Genomic DNA, 19,032 nt, shown 5'->3' with positions numbered 1-19,032 from the left:
GACCTGAAATACAACATCTATAGTGCCTATCTACTATAGTGCCTGTCTAAATGGTAGATAGGTGCTTAATAAGTACTAAGTGAAGGGACGCCTGGTGGCTCAGTGGTTAAGCATCTGCCTTTGGCTCAGGTCATGATCCCGGGGTCCTGGATTTGAGTTCCGCATCAGGCTCCCTATGGGAGCCTGCTTCTCCCTCTGCCTGTGTCTCTGACTCTCTCACTGGGTCTCTCATGAATAAATAAATAAAATCTTAAAAAAAAAAAAAAGTACTGAGTGAAGAACACACACAAAAAAACAGGTCTGTGCCTTCACCATACTAGGTATGATACCGAGAAGGAATAAATATAACAAAAAGCAAGGATAGTTTGATTTAACCATACAAGCCACAATTCCAACAGCCTAAAATCTTAAAAATGACTTGACATGAAAGAGGATCCAAATGTAAGATTGACCCAACATCTTCAAAGAAGTGGTTATATTCTTACCTCTTTGGTCTTTCAGATGCAGCCTTGTGGGGAAAACTGAATCTGGGTGAAGTTGCTGAATTTCTCCCTGTATCAGATAGATCTGCATGATCATCCTAGCAGGCTGTAGAGGAAACAATAGATTGTATAGAATATTGAGTGCCAAAGCTGTGTTTTGGATCTGGAAGGGTAATTTTTGGTGACATACTGATTTTAAGCAAACCAGATTTATCCCGTAAGTTTCCCTCCCCAGAGACACATCAAAAGGAGGCTAGGGGGTCAGAGCAGGGAGATAGTGAAGACGTTATTTATTTTATAAAACAGATTCTTTACCAGTCCTTTGTCCGTTTCCTAGAATACATAAAATGTGATTCAAATTTAAATATTCAAATTGTATTACATACAACCTTTGACATAGCTATTTATAGAAAGAGACAACACATTAAAAAATTCAAGGGAAAGAATTTTTTTTTTTTTTTCTGGGTGGGCCTTAACTTCGTTTCCCCCACCCCACATCCCCATTGCAAATATATTTTTATGCTGGGTGACGTTTCTAAAACAGGAGTGCTCTTTTCTATTGTTGAAATGAAACAAACAAGTTTGCTTTTAGAGCCACAGAAGTGCCCAACTGTTAGAAAAAAAAAAAAAACGTTTTCCACTGGCCTCTTGCCTGCCCTATCCGCAAGCAACCTTTCCCATTGGCCCCTTTCTCTAGGAGGGCCCCTGGGGCTGTCTGTACTCACTGTAAAACCATTTTGTGCAGTGAGAACTAGTTTCTTCAAAATCCCAGGGACCACCCAGAACATGCCTGGTTTTTGGCAAATGTGTACGTGTTTCCTCGGTCTTTGATTAGCTGTATGTGAAGTAATCGACCCGGGTTTCTGGGTCTTTATTTGAAAAAGAGATGGGGAGAAAGTGTTTTTAAAAACTGATGAAAGGAAGAAAAGAAATCTGTTTTCTCACCAAAAATCTACTTAAAATTCATTTTACGTATTTGTGTTTGGGGGAAGGGGCAGGACGAGGGAATTCAAGACTTCAAACGAGCTAAATCGTTGCAGAATGAGTAAAAGCCGTTTTAAACTCTGGGTTGCGAGTAAGCCTGTGCCTCCCGACGCCGCGCTCCCGGGGTGGGCCCCGCGGCCCGCGCCCACAGCCGCGGCCGGGATCCCGGAGCAGGCGCCGCGATGGCCCCGGGGGGCACGGGCTCCCGGACTCCAGGCCCGGCTCTGGCTCCTCCTGTCGTCCCTCTCTCACGGCTTCCTCTCCCACATACTAGGTGCTCAGTTAATGCCTGTGGGTTGGGTGGGTTGGGTGGGTTGGGTCGCAGCAAGCGGGCACTCAGCAGCTGCCCCCACGCCGCCGGCGACGTTCGCTGAGGTCACCTGGGTCCCGGCTGCCGCGGCCCCGGCGCCTGGAAAGTGACCAAGAAGCAGAGCGGCCGGAGCCAAGATGGAGCGGAGGCGGGAGAACCGAGGAGGCAGCGCGGGGCGCGAGCTGGGGGGCCCACCTGCCGGCGGCGCTCCATTGACCAGGAGGTCCGCGCAGCCCGCGCGCACGCGGGGCGGGGGCGGGGGCGGGGGCGGCGGCGGCGGCGGCGGGGAGGGAGGGACGCCCCGGCGCGCGCCCGGCCCCAGGCTCCGCCCCGCCAGGCTCCGCACGCGCCCACTTCGCGGAGCCGCGGGCCGGGGGCCGCCGGGAGAGGGGAGGTCGCGCCGCGCGCGCACGCGCGCCGCCGCCGACTGACGCGGGCCCCGGCGCGCGCCTCCCCCGCCCCCCCCCCCCCCCCCCCCCGTCCCGGGGGCCCGGCGCGCGGCCCTGCTGACGTCAGCGGGCGGCTTGCGGTGCGGGGTGCGCAGAGCCGCTGGCGCACTCGCGCGCTGCGCTCGCCCCCTCCCCCGCCCGGGCTGTGGCGCGCGCGCTCGCTGGCTCTCCCTTCATTTTTTTCCTCCCCTCCCTCCAGCCTCCCCGCGTCTCTCTCTCTCTCCCCCCTCGAGCTGCCAGCTGCCCGCGGCTCCCTCGCGCTCCTCTCCCTCTCCCGTAGGCTCCACCGAGCGATGCGAGCTTTGGGAGACAGCGACGCCGCCTCCCGCTAGAGACCTGCCCCCCGGCCCGGCCCGGCCCCCTGCCCAGCCCTGCCCTGCGCGCGGGGGTCGGCGAAGGCGCCGCGGACGCACCGACGGCTGAGGACCCGCGATGCACATGCACTAGCAGCACCCCCTCACTCGCTCCCTCCACACCCCGCGCCGCCGCCGCCGCCGCCGCCGCCGCCGCCGCCTCCTCCTCCTCCGGCAGCAGCGGCAGGAGGACCCACCCTGCCCCCCACCCCACCCTCCGCCGGCTCCGGCTCCGGCTCCGGCTGCGGCTCCTGCCTCAACTATTATTTTATTTATTTTGGGTCGTGCACAAGCCTCAGTGCCTGCAGCCCGCGCCTCCTCGGACCGCGGGCGCCTCCTCCCTCGGCCCCGGAGCCCCAGACCCCGGCCACCTTCGCCTCGACACCCCTAGAGCCCGCCAGCTGCCGCCAGTCTCCGCTGCTGGGATCTTGTCCGCGGCTGTCTTTTTGGGGGGTTCTGGTTTCCCGACATTTTTGTTTTCAGCCAAGGGAAGGATATCGTGGTTTTTTTGTTGTTGTTGTTGTTTTGTTTTTGGTTTTTTTTTTTTTTTTTTCCCCACTGAGCCCAGGCTCTGCTCTCTGGGGGGGTGGGGGGCGCGCCGAGCCGGGGAGCCGTGCCAGCCGAGTCGTGCGGGCTGTGGCAGGGAAGGGGCCACCATGGGATGTACTCTGAGCGCAGAGGAGAGAGCCGCCCTCGAGCGGAGCAAGGCGATTGAGAAAAACCTCAAAGAGGATGGCATCAGCGCCGCCAAAGACGTGAAATTACTCCTGCTGGGTAAGGACCGGGGCTGCCACCCCCATCTCGCGACCCCGAACACTCCGCACCCGCCTCCGCCCGCTCTCCCACCCTGCTCGTGCCTGGGGAGACCTGGTCCCCCGGTTCGGTCCACCCTCTCGCATGCCTTACCCACCCTCCCCCCCCCTCCGTTCCCCTAAGCTGACACTCACCAGTTTTTCCCCCGGTCTGTCCCAACAGGGGCTGGAGAATCAGGAAAAAGCACCATTGTGAAGCAGATGAAGTAAGTCCCTGTGGCATTGGGATTTGTACTTTTATTAATAATTTTTTGTCATTTGTATTATCTTGCTCATTCCACATTGCTCTCCAGGCCTGGTTTCTGATTCATGCGCGCGCGCGCACACACACACACACACACACACACACACCTGGATTTGATTCCCCTCCCCCACGCCCTACGTTGGTTCTGGGTCCTCCACCCCAACTCCCGGGTGGGTGGTTTTTCTTTTTTTTTTTTTTTTTTTTGCAGGGGGGGGGGAGGGAGGGAAGTGGAGCGCCTGTAGTTTGTATGAATGACAGTGTCCGCCATATTGATCAGAACATCACACTATTGGCATGATTCTAATCATTACTCTTGCTCCTTGGGTGTATCACTACCTCCATTATTGTCTGTTTCATTCTGTATTTCTCTCTCCTCCCTCCCTCCACCACCACCACCACCACCACCACCACCACCACCACCACCCATTCCACATCCATAATCCCACTTGCCCCTGCTCTTCTCCTGGGGCAGTGATTTTGAACTTGGCTAAAACATGGAAGGGACCCAGCCCTAGACTGGGGTGGAGGATCAAGTGTCTGCTGTTCATGGATTTGGTGCTGAATTGGGAGGTTGTGGTTTCTACCCCCCCCCCCCCCCTTCAGAGAAGCACTAGGGTTAGGGGAAGGGGTATGTGGTAGGGGAGAGGTGGGCTTCCAAGCAGATATTATGACTGGCACAGCAGTATCCAAGGCAGAGGTGGACGGGGATGCTGGTTGAGGCTGAATGCCCAGCCCTTGTTTCCCCCCTCGTCGCCCCCCCCCCCAAGCCTTTGCTCTCCTGACACTCCCTGGCCTTTATCAATGTATTTATTTACACTCTGCATAGGCCATCTTCCTTATAAATCTACCCTCAATGCGGATTTCAGGCCCCACTTGCCAGCCGCCCCCTTCTGCCTTACATATCAGTTTCGCCTCCTAATTAACTGGGGGTGGATTTGAGTGATGGTTGAAAATTAAAACAAAATGGGATATTCCTTCCCTTCCACACTTTGTCGGTTAGGAGCCTCGCCCCTCCTTCCCACTCTTGAAGCTTGCTTCTTGCCCCATCCACTCCGCAATTCCTGGCGAGCCCACCAGGCAGCTTTGCTTGGGAGGGGGTGGCCTGTGGGGAAGGGGTGTGCGCCCTCGGGGCCTCCTGGCCCTGCTGCTTCCGTTGGCCTGTCAGTTCGGGACGTTAAGACCGTTTAGCGAGGATTCCACGTCGCTTTGCTGTGACACCTTCGTGCACACACAGCTCCTAATTAGGGGTTGCTGTGCAGTAAACAAAAATGATTATTTTTCAACTTGACAGAATAGCTGAAGTAATTGCATCCCGTAGGAAAACAATGGAAAATAAAAACCCCTTTCGCGGAAAGGTGGGTGGGAGACAAAACATGCTTGCGGTTTCAGAACCAAGATGCAAAAAAATCTTGCATGTGTAACAGGCATGACAAGCGGGTTCTAGGCGGCGCCATGATGGTAGGGAATAGCGACTCGGAGACAATTTCCCCACGTCTGCTTGACATATTCTTATTTTCCTTCGAGAGCTCCCTGGGGCTTGCTTTGCAGAGGCCCCCTCGGCTCGCTGCACCCCTCTGAGCCACGGGTAATTTGGCCTGGGGCTCCTCTAGAGCTTGTGCAGCCCAAATGGATGGGGAGGCGGGGCCTGGGGAATTGCTCTTTGCAACAAGGTGCATGTTGCATCTGCCTGGAGCCCTTGCGGGTCGGCAAATGCAGGCAGCGCCACCCCTCTCTCCCAGAAGGGGATGTTTCAAAACTTCAGGAGTCTGTAATCTGCAGTGGCGGCCTCGGAGCCGGCTAGAAGCCCCAGCCACCGGGCTGAGTGAGGTTTCAGGCGTTGCAAGTGGTGGACAGCGCCCAGCTGAGGCCGGAAAAGTCGCTGATGCTCAGCTCGGAGGCGCTCGGCTCGGTGCGGACTGGGCGCGGGGCTCGGAGGGACTCGGCAGTGTTCGGAACGGAGTCGGGGCCCCGGCGGAGAGAACCGAGCCTCTTCGGAGGGGGCCGAAGGCATTCGGGAAGGCTCAGGGAAGTCGCGGGTGGGGGGCGGGGGTGGGGGAGTCTGCAAATTAACTTTGCATCCACCAAGGCAGCTCCCTCCCTGCTTCTCCCGAACATGCCCTATAAATTAGGTTGATTTAATAAGAAGTTTAAAAATATATACTGAGTCCCCCAAAGGGTATCTCGCCTTTTTTATTCAAAGAGAGCTGAGCTCTCCGAGGAAATAGGTGTGCCATTTTAGAATGAAAGAAAATTCCTAATTATATAGTGGGACAGGAAATCTTAAATGAAGGCTGTAAGTAGGCTTTTCCCAGGAAAGTCTTATGTGGCTCATATTTAGTTACACTGAGGAGGGGGAAAAGGGCAGGCCTTTGATGTGTGAGATATCAGAGCATATCTTCTCTTTTCCCTGTTCCCCCCCCCCCATGTTTCTTACACCCACAGGATATATTTTTGAAGAAAAATGTTGGGCAAAACTGAGATTTTTGTAGGTAAAATTATTAAAATATATTTTTAAATATACTAACTCTTTAGAAAATAGGTTAGGTTTGTTCAAAAGGTCAGTGAGAAAGACTTCTGGCCATGTAGATTTTGCCACAAGGGACCCTGGCATCCTGTCCTCCTGAAGCATTCATGAATGGCAGCCTTTCCTTTGAGCCCTCCAGCTTGGCTTGAAATAAATCAGATCAGGGCCTTGTGCCAAGCTGGATGCAGGACTTGTTTTATTAACCACAAAATGTGGGATTGGTGTCACTGTATCCTAGTGACAAATTCTTTTGAGTCCTCCCTTGCAGAGATGATTTTCCCCAATCGCCACTTGACCGAGAGTCACTTGAGTCAGGAGATCTGTACTGTGGGTGGGGCAGGGTCCAAAATGTGGGCGGCACTTACAGAAGGCAGTTTTGAACTTGACTATGCAGTGTGATTGGTGACCAACCTATCAGGCCATATGTATGAATTAATTTGGATGCTGCTTTATTTCACTTAGGTAGATGGAATTAGAGAGTTCTCCATGGGTGGTTGCCCTGTGAGAACTTGATGATTTCCTAATGGGGTCCCGGATTTAATAGCTCCTGTTATATTAAGAGAAAGAATATTGATATTCAGACATCTCCAGACCCTTTTAAATCAGCGTTTCCAGAAGAGCAAAGAGCCATTCCGTTGAGTTCATATTCTCATCTGTGTTGTGGCATGATGATTGGCTTCCATATATGCCCCAGTAAGTGAAGTTATATGACAAGGGGCTGATCGTATATGCTGCTTAGAACAAAGTGTTAACACCCACATCAGGCTAGAAATGCAGGAAAACTGACCTTTGAAATTCTTCTGCTTGATACATGTTATAGTGGGAAACCTCTGTCCATTTAACAGATGCCACATATTAGACCATCATTTTTAAAAGCCTGATTCTTAATACTTTATTAAAAGTTTCATTTGAACATAGCTTGCTGGGGTGTTTTTTTCTTAGCATATGTGATCATGAGCTCGCTTTTGGGAGCTCTGTGTCAGACAATCCAAAATATTTCAGCACTGAGACATAAACAACAATAATTGAAACAGCACAAATAAAATTTTACACACACCATGAGTAATCAGTGACCTTTTTTAATATGTGGTATTTAAATAATTCTGCTCGTTAGGAGGCTGTGACCTTACCTGTGATATGGCCTCATCATTTTTGCAATCTGTGGGAGTCTTTTATTCAGACTAACCAAAATTTTTAAAGGAGGTGTTAATTTTATTTAACTACCAAAACCCTTACAAAGAGCCCTCTTGAAGAATTATATTTTATGAAGTATGGAAGCAACAGATTATCGACTTAAGTGACTTCCCATTTTGAGCAGTGACAAACTGTTTGGGCTAGCCTGATGAAAATGTGAAATGAACTTGTGGAGTTGCTGTAAGCACCATAGTTTGCCCTCATTTGAGGTGTTGACTTTTCTGTGATGTCACATCTAGGCTATCTGTTTCTGGAGCAGTAAATGGATTTTTAGGAAGATAGAGTTAGAAGGTGGCAATGAGGCGTGGCCTGCAGGCTGCTGGCCTTATATGTAAAAGGACACGGTAAAATGGAGCACTCCCAGGGTGCCTGTTTGGTGCCAAATTCTAGGATTTGCCTGGTGAAGATGTCATTTCTCCTACAAATATCCCAGCCCTTACAGTGGGTTATGATTCTTGAGGACAGACCCCATCCTATGGGGGAAGGGTGTCTTAAGAAGTCACCTGCTGCCAAAAGCTGGTGGTTTCCTCCGCCCCCAGCTGACCCAGCCTTTGTACGTAGGGTGTCTCCTGTTTGGCTTAGGTTCATGGCGAGCTTGTGTTCATTCAGCACGCTGCGCTGTTCAGTGCCTACTAAGTGGTGGTCATGAGCGGAAGGGAATGGCCACCCGCAGCCATTGCCCTGTAAAAGTGCAGCCGTCTAAAGGGGCGTTTCCCTGCACATCCCCAAAGGGTCCCACATGGAGGCAGCACTCTGGAGAGCTACTCTTTCAGATTTGTGGACTTGTTATTTCTGCAATCATCTCTTTGCCTGCTTTACCCTTCCCCCATCCTCCTGTCTCCATGTTTATTCAAATGGATGCACCCTGCTCTCTGGAGACTGTGTGAGCGCAAACAGAATGTCAGATCAAGTAGCAGATGAGTTCTCCTTTGCTGATGGATGGTGCTTTCTCCCTGCTTACTGTTCACTGAGCTGTAAATACCAACAGACCTTCCTGCCAGAAGAGTAGCAAACAGTCCACCTGATCTCCTCAGGAATCAGCCCATGGAACCCTTGAACCTCACTTACCTGTTGGATCCTGTCTGCTGGTTGAAAGGGTCGTTCCTGAGCTGATTAAATGGATGAGGCTTCATTCAGGATCAACATGGCTCTAAAGGAATAAGGAATTTCTGTTCTCTCTGTGTGGGACTAGATTAGATTCACAGTACTCAGAGGCAGAGTACTGTCTGGTCTCTTTAACACTTGGAACTCCCCAGATTATAGTGTGCTCCTCAGTGTGCCACATCTGCTCAAGATAGGGCAGGTCACTCATGCTCTTCAGCTGCTCACAGTACCTATTTCTGTTAACATTGGAGATTTAATGTGAGCAGAATATTAAATGTTTTTCTGACATGTGGTCAGTCCATCTGGATGCAGGGACTGGGTTCCCCATCTCCCAGGGTGTCTTCAGACTCTCATTTCTTATGAAGCTAGAGAGACCTTTATCATAAGAGCCACATTGTGATCTGAAAGACAAAAGACAAGCTGGGAAGGGGATGATTTCAAAGTGAGAAAACATATTGGAAAGGGTTACCCCCAAACTTGACACTGGCAAAGAACAACTTTTGATGTCGACAAAAGAAAATGTGTGTATGTGTACCCATACTACATGAATTTAAGAACAGCAGGTACTATGAGTACTTTTACCTTATGGATTGCATCACCATAAATAGCTTAATGGTGCTCAAATGATCCCCATTCTAGGCATTTGTTTAAATTTGCATCACATTCTTATTTTATCCTGTGCTTCTTGCTCAAACACAATACTGGTTAGAAAAGAAACCGTCCAGCAAATCCATCATTAGCATAGAGGGAAAGGAGAGGAAGGAGCAGCAGCCTGTTACCGGTTCAAGAAAATAGCTAGTTTCTTTTTTAGAGAAGCCATTTGGCATCTCTAAAATTGAGAGGTGATTAAGAGCATGCACTCTGTAACCAGGTTACCTGGCTTCAAATCTTAGCTCTGCCACTAACTAGGTGTGTGACCTTAAACAAGTTACTTAACTTTTTGTACCTCAGTATCTTTGCCTGTGAAATGGGGCTGATAATAAAAATACCTAATAGGGTTGTTGCAAACAGTAAATAATGTAGTATATGAAATGCCCTTATAACAGTGTTCTAGAAATCATTATACAAATGTCAGCTGTAGTTTTTATTCCTTTGACTGATTAGTGGGTGTTCCCTTCCCATATGGAGTTCTCTTCTGAAGTATGTGGGCCTTATCTTCCTTGGGAGCCAGAACTGGAGTGCTGTGGTTCATGCTCGTGGCTTCTTCCCCTTGCCTGCTCTGCAGCACCAGTTATATAACTCACTGTGTTGTCATAACTGATGTGACATTTTTGATGGTGCAGCTGCTTCAGTCCATGAGGCTGGAGTGATGTTACAAACTGTGGGAAAGAGCACTGGACCAGGAGTCAAGACAAGTGGTTCTCCCCCTGCCTTTTTGGGGGTTCTGTTTCCCCCAACTCCTTCCCTGTTCCAAGTGGTCCATAGAATTGGGGACTGCCTTCATTTTCAGGGTCTTTGAGGTCTTTGATGCAAGAGGTTCTAAACATAAAAGCATCAATTATGGTTCCATCCTGCGGGGGTAGGGGGTACCTATGAAAGCTCTTTGAAGGCCAAGATAATTGCAGAATAGCAACCTCAACCACAAAGCTTTGTCGGCCAAGAAAAGTCATAGTCCTGAAAGGCATTTTGAGGAAACCACCTCTAACCAAACTTTTCATGCAGATGTGGTTCTCAAACCAAAGAGGAGGATCTGAAAGTATCCTGTTAGTAAAAAACAGGATGTTTCTGGGAGGAGAGCCCCAGTGACATGCTAGAGGGAGAAGTGGTTTGTCTGTGGCTTCCAGGATTCTTAGAATCTCCTTAGAAATGGAGACAGCCTGGCTCGACCAGGGATGCCTGCAGGTGAAGGAACTTGCCTGAGTTCAGGTGCCTCAGATCCCAGCGGTTGGGAGATTTGCAGACCAGTAAAAGGGGAGGATGGGGAGAACTGTGCTTTAATTTTGACTCATTCTCTAATTTGACTTTGAGCAGGTCAGTTAGCCCCTGTGAGCCTCAGTTTGTTCATCTCTTAATTAGAATATGGGCTTTCACCACAGAATTTCTCAGGCCTCTTTCAGGTTTCTAGATCTAAGATCCAGTAAATGCAAAGAGAAACCTAGAAGCCTGAAATGCAAGGGGGAATAGTGGGAGTATTTACCGCCCACAGCTTTTATCTGCTGAGCCATCTTTAGTTCTAATTTTCTTTACAGAGAAGAGGAAAAACATTGTGCTTTTCATAGCACAAAAAAAAATTAAAGTAAAATAAAATCCTCCAAGGCTAATAGTCAATGCCCTGAACTTGTCCCCTTACTCACTTAATTTCTCAACCAAGAAGGAGGAAAGAGAAAAGGGGAAGAGTATGTAAGAATAGTACTCCATAGCCAAGAATCTACCTGGATTTTCTATGTCATAGCCAACTGATAGGTTTTCTGTGGAAGATTGTTACTTTGTAGGGACAGCTTCTCCATGCCATAAAATCAGCCCTGGGTCACCTGCCTTCAGGGTCTCAGAGCACTAATAATTGTTACATATTGTCAATCAATTATGTGTGTGATGGATCTGTCTCCTTTGCTAGTTTTGGTGCCCCTTCCTTACCAGGGCTCCCTAAAGCAGGGACAGTGACTTGATTTTGCTCATAATACAGCACTGAGCCCAATGTCTGGCACATAGGAAGTGCTTCATAAATGCTTGATAAGAAAAGAGAAAGAAATAAGGTTCACAAGGAACTCAAACTCATTTGTACATAAGCCCGAGTAATAATATTTGAAACCTTTGAGGATCGTAGCATTCAGCATTTTCAATCCGATCCATAATCCTCATTTGTTTTTTTCATATCAACCTATGAGGAAATTATAGCCATCAACTCCATCTTTCAGATGAGGAAGCGAGGCTCAGAGAAGTTGGGTGACTTGCTCAAGGCCACACAGCTTCATAAGTAACAGCGATGTATTCAAACTGTGATTTGTTTAATTCCAAAGCCTACATCCTTTCTGTTCTAACCCTGCATGGTTCTTACTAGACCACCACCAATGTGGGCAAAGGAGAGCTGGTGGACTGGGACCCAGTGCCCATCAGCAGATGGAATCGGCATTAGTGTTGGTTGAATAGTGGCTGAAAGAATAGCAAGTGCTTGATTGGTGCTGGGTTCCTTTTGGAGGTGGAGGTGGTGGCCATCCTCACATGTGACATTGATTCTGACACCAGAGTGTTTCCTAACCATCATCTGGACAGCTCCTGAAATCATTTCCCATTGCTGCCTCAGAAGTGTGGGCCATTTGTGGGTGGCAGCAGAAAGAAGTTGCCACCGAAGACTTTGGCTTTGGTAGAAGCAAGTGGTTCTGAGCAGACTTGGGAAAGACAGAACAATAATATACATGTCCATTCAACCATCTATCCATCAATCAATCCATCTTTCCATCCATAAGCATTTACTGAGCATCTACTGTATGCTGGATGTATACATGGTGTCATAGAAGTAGAGAGGAAAGTCTAGCTAGGTCCCTGCCCTTCCGGAATCTAGCCTAAAGGGAGCAACATGTAAAAGACACTTATACTTCGGGAGCAGGAAGCCCACAAGGAAAAAAATTAAAAAAAAAAAAAAAAAAAAGGGAAGCCCACAAGGCTATGGGAGAATGGAGGACGCCATCTCTAGGCAGGAAGTTCAGGGAGGAAGTGCACATGGGCTGTCTTAAAAATGGGTGGTAGCTAGCCAGGTGGGAAAAAAGAATGCCAGGCAGAGAGGCCAACATGTAGAAAGTCTCTAAGATATGTCAGCACGTGGTGCAGGCCAGGAATGTCAAATAGGTTGGTTTGATTAGAGCTCAGTCTGTAAGGGGAATGAACACAGATGAAGGAGGAAGGAGGAGGTAGAGATAGATCATGAAGGGTCTGGTCTACTATGCTAAGGACTTTAGATTTTATTCTGAATACAATGAGATGCCACCAGGAGGACTTTTTAAAAAATTTTTATTGAGGTGTGATTAATGACATTATATTGCTTCAGGTATTCAATGTAATGATTTGATATCTGTAAATTGCAAAATAATCACCACAATAAGCCCAGTCAACATCTATCACCACACACAGGTAATAGATTTTTTTCCTTGTGATGAGAATTTTCAGGAACCATAGGGTTCCAAGGAAATGGGTGGCAGGATCATCTTTTGCACTTGAAAAAGATCATATGTGTGGACTAGAGGGAGTAGTGTCTGGAGGTTAAGAGACCAGGTGGAAAGTTATTTTTGTGATCCAGGTAGGAAAAGATTAAGAACTTAAAGCAGTGGAATAGGAAAAGGGAACAGACTTAAGAGGCATTTGGGCAATGGAATAATTGAACTTATTTGATAGTCAATTGGAAGGACATTGTGGAGAAACTTCATTTTATTTATTTATTTTTAAAATTTATTTGTTTATTTGATAGAGAGCAAGCAAGCAAACATGAGTAGGGGAGAGGGGCAGAGGGAGAGGAAGCAGACTCCTTGCTAAGCAGGGAGCCTGATGTAGGGCTTGATCCTAGGACTCTTGAGATCATGACCTGAGCCAAAGGCAGATGCTTAACCAACTGAGCCAGGCAGGTGCCCCAAGGAACTTCATTTTAAAGGATATAGACAAGGGGGCGCCTGGCTGGCTCATCCAGAAGAGCATGTGATTCTTGATCTTGGAGTCATAAGAATGAGCCCACACTGGGTGTAGAGATTACTTAAAATAAAATCTGGGACGCCTGGGTGGAGCTTAGTGGTTGAGCATCTGCCTTCAACTCAGGGCATGATCCTGGGGTCCTGGGATTGAGTCCCACATTGGGCTCCCTGAGGGGAGCCTGCTTCTCTCTCTGCCGATGTCTCTGCCTCTCTATGTCTCTCATAAGTAAGTAAATGAAATCTTTAAAAAATTTTAAAAATAAAATCCTTAAAAATAAATAAAGGATATAGACAAGAATGAGTCCAGGGCTCCTGGTTTGGGCTACTGGTGAGGTGATAGTGCCATTCCTTGAGATGGAGCAATGTAGGAGGGAGAGGGAAGGCCTGCAGAGAAAAATAATGACATATTTTGTTCCTGATCCTGTGGATTGTCCAAATGGAGATCCCTGGCAGGAAGTCAGATATGTGGGGTAGGACATAGGGCAAAACCAGGGAGAAGGGTCAGTTTGAGATTCTGTGCTGCTGTGGGCAGTGGGAGCCATGAAAGTTGGTCACCTCACCAGGCTGAGTGAAAAGGCAGAGGATGCATCCCCCACCGCTCACATACACTCCAGCTCCAGGATATGACAGTCATTTAGGAAGAGGAGCCTGTGAGAGAAACCGAGAAGGGGTGAGCTGAGGGATGGAAAGGAAGCCAGGTGGAGCAGCAGCATGTAAGCCAAGGAAGGAAGGAATTTCTAGAAGGAAGAGGTTAATTGAGTCAGATACTGCAGTAGTCAAATAAGCTGAAGACTGATGGGTGTCCATGGATCTGGGAAATTATTGGTGAACTTGGCAAGAGCAATCCCAGTGGAGCGGCAGATGAAAAGCCAAACTGCAGTGGGAGTTAAGTAAGTGGGACTGAGCAAGTGGAGGCTGTGAATGGAGGCCCCTGGAAAAGAAACATGGGTTCTCGAAGGAAAGAGACAGAGGGAGAGAGGGAGGGAATAGAATTGAACAAGTGCTTTATTTTTATTGTTCATTTGACTAGCATGGTGGAACCTGGATCCACTGAGAAGCAGAAAGGAAAGGGCCCAGATGGAGAGAGATGTCAAAGGTAGAGGAAAACAGTGGCAGAAGGAGCAGAGCCCCAAGAGGACAGGCAGAGAGACAGGGTGCAAAGTATGGTTGGGCAACCTGGTATTGACACAAATGTCAGAGACTGTCAGAGGGCAGTGAGGACAAGAGAATACATAGAGAAACTTGGAGGGGGGATGGTGGGGACAAGATGTTGAGGGAGTTCCAGCCTTACCTTTTTTTCACTGAAGTGAGAAGAATTAAAAAGCAGCTGTGCTTTTTTTTTTTTTTTCCCCTGGAACACCAAAGACTGGTAACCTTTCTTCTATTCAAACCATTCATTTATTCATTTGCCCAATATTTATCTAGCACCTGTTATGTGTTAGGCACTGTTCTGGGTGCTTGGAGATTCAGTAGTGAACCAGTCATGTCCCAGGGGACTCAGGCAATAACTTCATAAACAAATAATCAGGCATAGTAATTGCAGACTGTGAAAAATTTTTTGGAGTCACACCTTTGGGTAAGACCTGACGCTGATCACCGAGGGATCCAATTCCCGCCCTCAGAGAGTTGAGTCAGTTGAAGGAGACAAATTGGTACCATGAAGGCCCAGAAGAGGCAACAATGGAGTCAATTTGGACAAGGGCTCAGGATTACATATGCCTCAGACAGCTAGGTAGGGAAATGAGAGTTTAGTCGACACCCATTGCTTTGCCCTTTCCAGGCTGTTCCAGTAAGACCACCTATCACCTCCCCCCACTGCCCACCCCCACCACTTGAAGATAAGAAGTAAGTGTGTGACCCAGGCCTTGCCATTCAAAAAAAGTCCCCTTTTTCTGGCCACACAGTGACTGGGGGATAGGATGAGACTCAGTCCAGGCCAGTCAGAATCCTTCTTTGAAATTTGATGGACAGTACAAGAAAGAAGCTCTTCATCTGGGATCCCAACAGGGTCTTCACTGGGTTGGAATGGTGAAAGCCAGGAGCTGTCTGTAGCTGCGTTTCCATATCTCCATTACTCTGCAAGGAGGAAGCTTACTTTATCACGGGAGATACTGGGCTGTGAGGGAGGGAATGAGGAGAAGATAGGAGACAGAGGAAGCCAGAAAGACATCTGACAGTAATTATTATAATCTCTGAAGCTGGCTCTGTGGACCTGAAAGTTAATGTGAACTGATAAATCCCTTCTTTTACATAAACGAATTTCAGCTGGAATTCTTTCCTTGCCATCCAGGAAGAAGAAACAGTGTGAGCTAAGTGCAGAAGCAGTGCTCAAACATGCAGGCGCTGTGCCATCAGGGAGCAGTGGGCAGTCATGTGTGACCTGAGGGTTTGTGGGAATATGAGGAGAAGTGGTTCAAAAGGAAGAGTGGAGCTAGACTGCTCTGCTAAGGCACATATACTTTGAATATAGAGTAGGGTGCCAAGTGGCAGAGCTCAAAGAGGAAGACCAGAGAAGAGGTTTAAAAGCAGAGAGAGATTTTTGTAGGCTGAACTAGGAAATCGAAGGGAAAGGCAATGGGAAACTGGGTGGGGGAAGAGATTTTGGGAGGCAGAATGGATGAGACCTGGTGTCCAGCTGAGAATGGGGAGAAGAGAGTAGATCAGACAAGTCCTCCGGGGTGTTGGAGTTTGGTGATGCCATCAAGTCAGGAGGCATAGGTAATAGAAAGAAGGGCAACTCAAACCACAAGCCTGAATTTTGGGTCCTTGCAGGATAACTTGTATTATGTTCACATGGCTCAGTGTTTGTCTTAGGAAGTTGTTCTGGCATTTAGAAGAGAGGTCAGGGAAGGCAGGAGGATTGGGCTCCGCTGCCCTGTGTCCTGAGGCCATTAGAGTGGATGCAGTTCCCTGGGGGTGGGTATGCAGATGCAGAGGAGAACCGGACGGAGGTGGGGGGGGGGGGAGGGGCACTGTTGTGGAGGCAAACAGGGAAACCTGCATTCGGTAGTCTCTTTTTTTTATATAAATTTATTTTTTTATTGATGTTCAATTTGCCAACATATAGAATAACACCCAGTGCTCATCCCATCAAGTGCCCCCCTCAGTGCCCGTCACCCAGTCACCCCCACCCCCCGCCCACCTCCCCTTCTACCACCCCTAGTTCGTTTCCAAGAGTTAGGAGTTTCTCATGTTCTGTCTCCCTCCCTGATATTTCCCACTCATTTTTCTCCTTTCCCCTTTATTCCCTTTCACTATTTTTTATATTTCCCAAATGAATGAGACCATATAATGTTTGTCCTTCTCCGATTGATTTATTTCACTCAGCATAATACCCTCCAGTTCATCCATGTCGAAGCAAATGGTGGGTATTTGTCGTTTCTAATGGCTGAGTAATATTCCATTGTATACATTTCAGTAGTCTCATAAGTATCTTCACTTGGGAAAAGGGACTGGGAGTCATAGGAGCAGGGGGAGCCACCTGCTGAGAACCCCAGGGAGGGGCAGTGCTTTGGGAAGCTGTGTGTGGCAGCATAGTTCGGTTCCGTGGCACTGCCAAGCTAGCTAGATAAGGACTGAGAAAGGGCCATTGTGTTCCGTGATTGAGGCCATCAATGGCCTTTGAAAGAGCAGTTTCAGTGGAAGGAAGGGGGTGGAAGGCAAACTCAAGAACATCCTAGGGTCTATAAGTCTGAGTCCTACGCCAGCTCTGTTCATCTTTAGCTCTGTGGCCCCAGGCAAGTTCCTTAACTTCTCTAGGCCTCAGTAGCTTCTCATATAGACTTAGCTGGATCCAATGATCGATAAGCTCCCGCTCAAGTCTTTAGGTCATAATTTAAATTTTGCTGTCCAACAAAACAGATGTTCTCGTGGCAAAGGAATTCCGTGCTTTCTCCCTTGGCCGCCCCCAGCTGAGATAATAAATTATAACAAAATTAAGCTTTCAGAAGTCTAGTGCTAATTGAGAGAGAAAACTGGGACATCAGCTCAGGGAATTGTGGACACCAGTGTGTATGCGTCCACGTGCACACTCCACGGAGAGGTTGGAGCCCTGGAAGGGAGGAATTTGCCTCCAGATGCTATCCTGGAATACGAAACCAGGACCCTGTGCTCCTCTTCCTTGGAGGGGGGGGGGGTGGGCAGGGAGGGAGTGCTGAAGATGGTTCCAGAGTGCAGCTACAGAACGACCTCGGGGGTCCCCCTTTCACTGGATTCACACGAAGACAAAGAAGGCTTGTGAGCTTGAGTTGGCTGTATGGGGAAGCTCCAGCCAGGGTGGGCCAAGAGGAGCTGGAGGGACCCACGCCTCAGGAGAGGAACAAGCCCGAGGTCACCCAAAGGTGAGGGCAGGGGAGGTGCCGGCTCTCTCTCAGGCATCTGTGGCCCTGTCAGTGAGGGACTTTGGGGAAGGGATGGTAGAATGGCACCTGGTTCTGAGTTACTGCTAGTCTTCCTACCCTTTTGTTCCCCGTGTGCAAAAAGCCCTGTCCTTTTTTAAATCTTTTCCCGAAAGTTTCAATTACATGGATCTCACTATAAGGTCTCTGGCTCCTCTTTGCTCATTCTCCGAATACCAGTGGTAGACCAGTCATATGTTGGCACTAAGTTTCTGGGAACAGAGTTCTTAATGAAACTGACAGGCTCCCTGCCCTCATGGACCTTACAGTTTTGGAGAAGGGACACAGACAATAAACAAGTAAATGAACGAGGAAGGTCATTTCGTACAGTGATGTGTTCTAAAGGAGAAAGTAAGGCTTGAATAGAAGAGAGTGGTTGGCAGAAATGAGGGATAAGGAATCAGGTCAAGAAAAGATCTGAGGAAGGGGTGCCTGGGAGGCTCAGTCAGTTAAGCGTCCCACTCTTTTATTTTTAAGATTTTATTTATTTATTCACAAAAGACACACAGAGAGAGAGAGGCAGAGACACAGGCAGAGGGAGGAGAAGCAGGCTGCATGTAGGGAGCCTGATGTGGGACTTGATCCCAAACTCTGGGATCACGCCCTGAACTGAAGGCAGATGCTCAACCACTGAGCCACCCAGACGTCTCATAAGCTTCCTACTCTTGATTTCAGCTCAGGTCATGAGATCGAGCCCCACATCAGGCTCCATGCTGAGCATGGAAACTGCTTAAGATTCTCTCTCTTCTTTTCCTCCTCCCACCCTACCCTGCACATGCATGTATTCTCTCTCTCTGTCTCTGTCTCTCTCTCTGTCTCTCTCTCTGTCTCTCATTCTAGCTCTTAAAAAAAAAAGGCATCTGAGGAAGAGGGAACAGCAAATGCAAGCACCCTGAAGCAGAAATGAGCAGAAGGAAGGCTAGGGAGGCTGGGCACAAGATGGAATTAAAGAGATGGGGGTGGGGTGGGGTAGGGCAGGAGGGGGGGCACTGTTCAGGGCCTGGTGGCCATGCAGGGAGAGACATTTGGGTTTCACACTGAATGCTAAGAGTGATTGAAATATGGGACAACTTGACCAACCATAAGAGCACAAATCACATCACTGGTTTCTGGGGAAGGTGGGAAAGAGAAATGGACTACAAAGGGGCACAAGGGAGCTTTTGATGGTGATAGAAGTGTTCTGTCTCTTAATTGTATGGTGGTCACACAACCATATATATTTATCAAACCTCGTCAAACTGTATGCCTAAAAATGAATTTACCGTAATTAAATTATAATTCAATAAATCTGCCTTGTAAAATGTACATTATTTCATTAAAAAAGAAAACAGAATTTCAGTAAGCCTTAACAAAATCCCTTTGGCTGCCGTGTGGAAGACGGAGGGAGTGCACAAGCCTTGTACAGACTAAGCAGTGCCCTCACTGCTGGTCTTACAGTTGAGCCTGTATTAAGTGCTTCTCCTGGTGGCTTTCTTAGGTCAGTTTATTGATATGTGTTCCCAATTTTCCCGTTTACTTAGCTTTCCTTTACAATTGGTTTGAGAGCTCAATGTGGGTAGAAGC

At 48.4% G+C, this 19,032-nt stretch overlaps 1 protein-coding gene across 2 annotated transcripts in view; it reads left to right on the top strand.

Annotated features, from left to right (window-relative positions):
* The first annotated feature begins 2,375 nt into the window (after positions 1–2,375).
* The window catches only part of GNAO1 (G protein subunit alpha o1), a 175,316-nt gene continuing 158,659 nt past the window's right edge, over positions 2,376–19,032 (top strand). The window contains exons 1-2 of one of the 2 annotated variants that reach the window (XM_025447555.3): positions 2,376–3,352; positions 3,554–3,596. In XM_025447555.3, the coding sequence (XP_025303340.1) occupies positions 3,235–3,352; positions 3,554–3,596 (161 nt within the window). In that variant the 5' untranslated portion in view covers positions 2,376–3,234. The remainder of the gene's footprint in view (positions 3,353–3,553; positions 3,597–19,032) is intronic. The other variant, XM_025447556.3, reaches the window with a different exon arrangement.

This window comes from Canis lupus, chromosome 2 (assembly GCF_003254725.2).
Source record: "Canis lupus dingo isolate Sandy chromosome 2, ASM325472v2, whole genome shotgun sequence".
Classification (NCBI taxonomy): Eukaryota; Metazoa; Chordata; class Mammalia; order Carnivora; family Canidae; genus Canis; species Canis lupus.
Note: the sequence above shows the minus strand (reverse complement) of the source record. Positions and strands in the feature narration are given on the sequence as shown.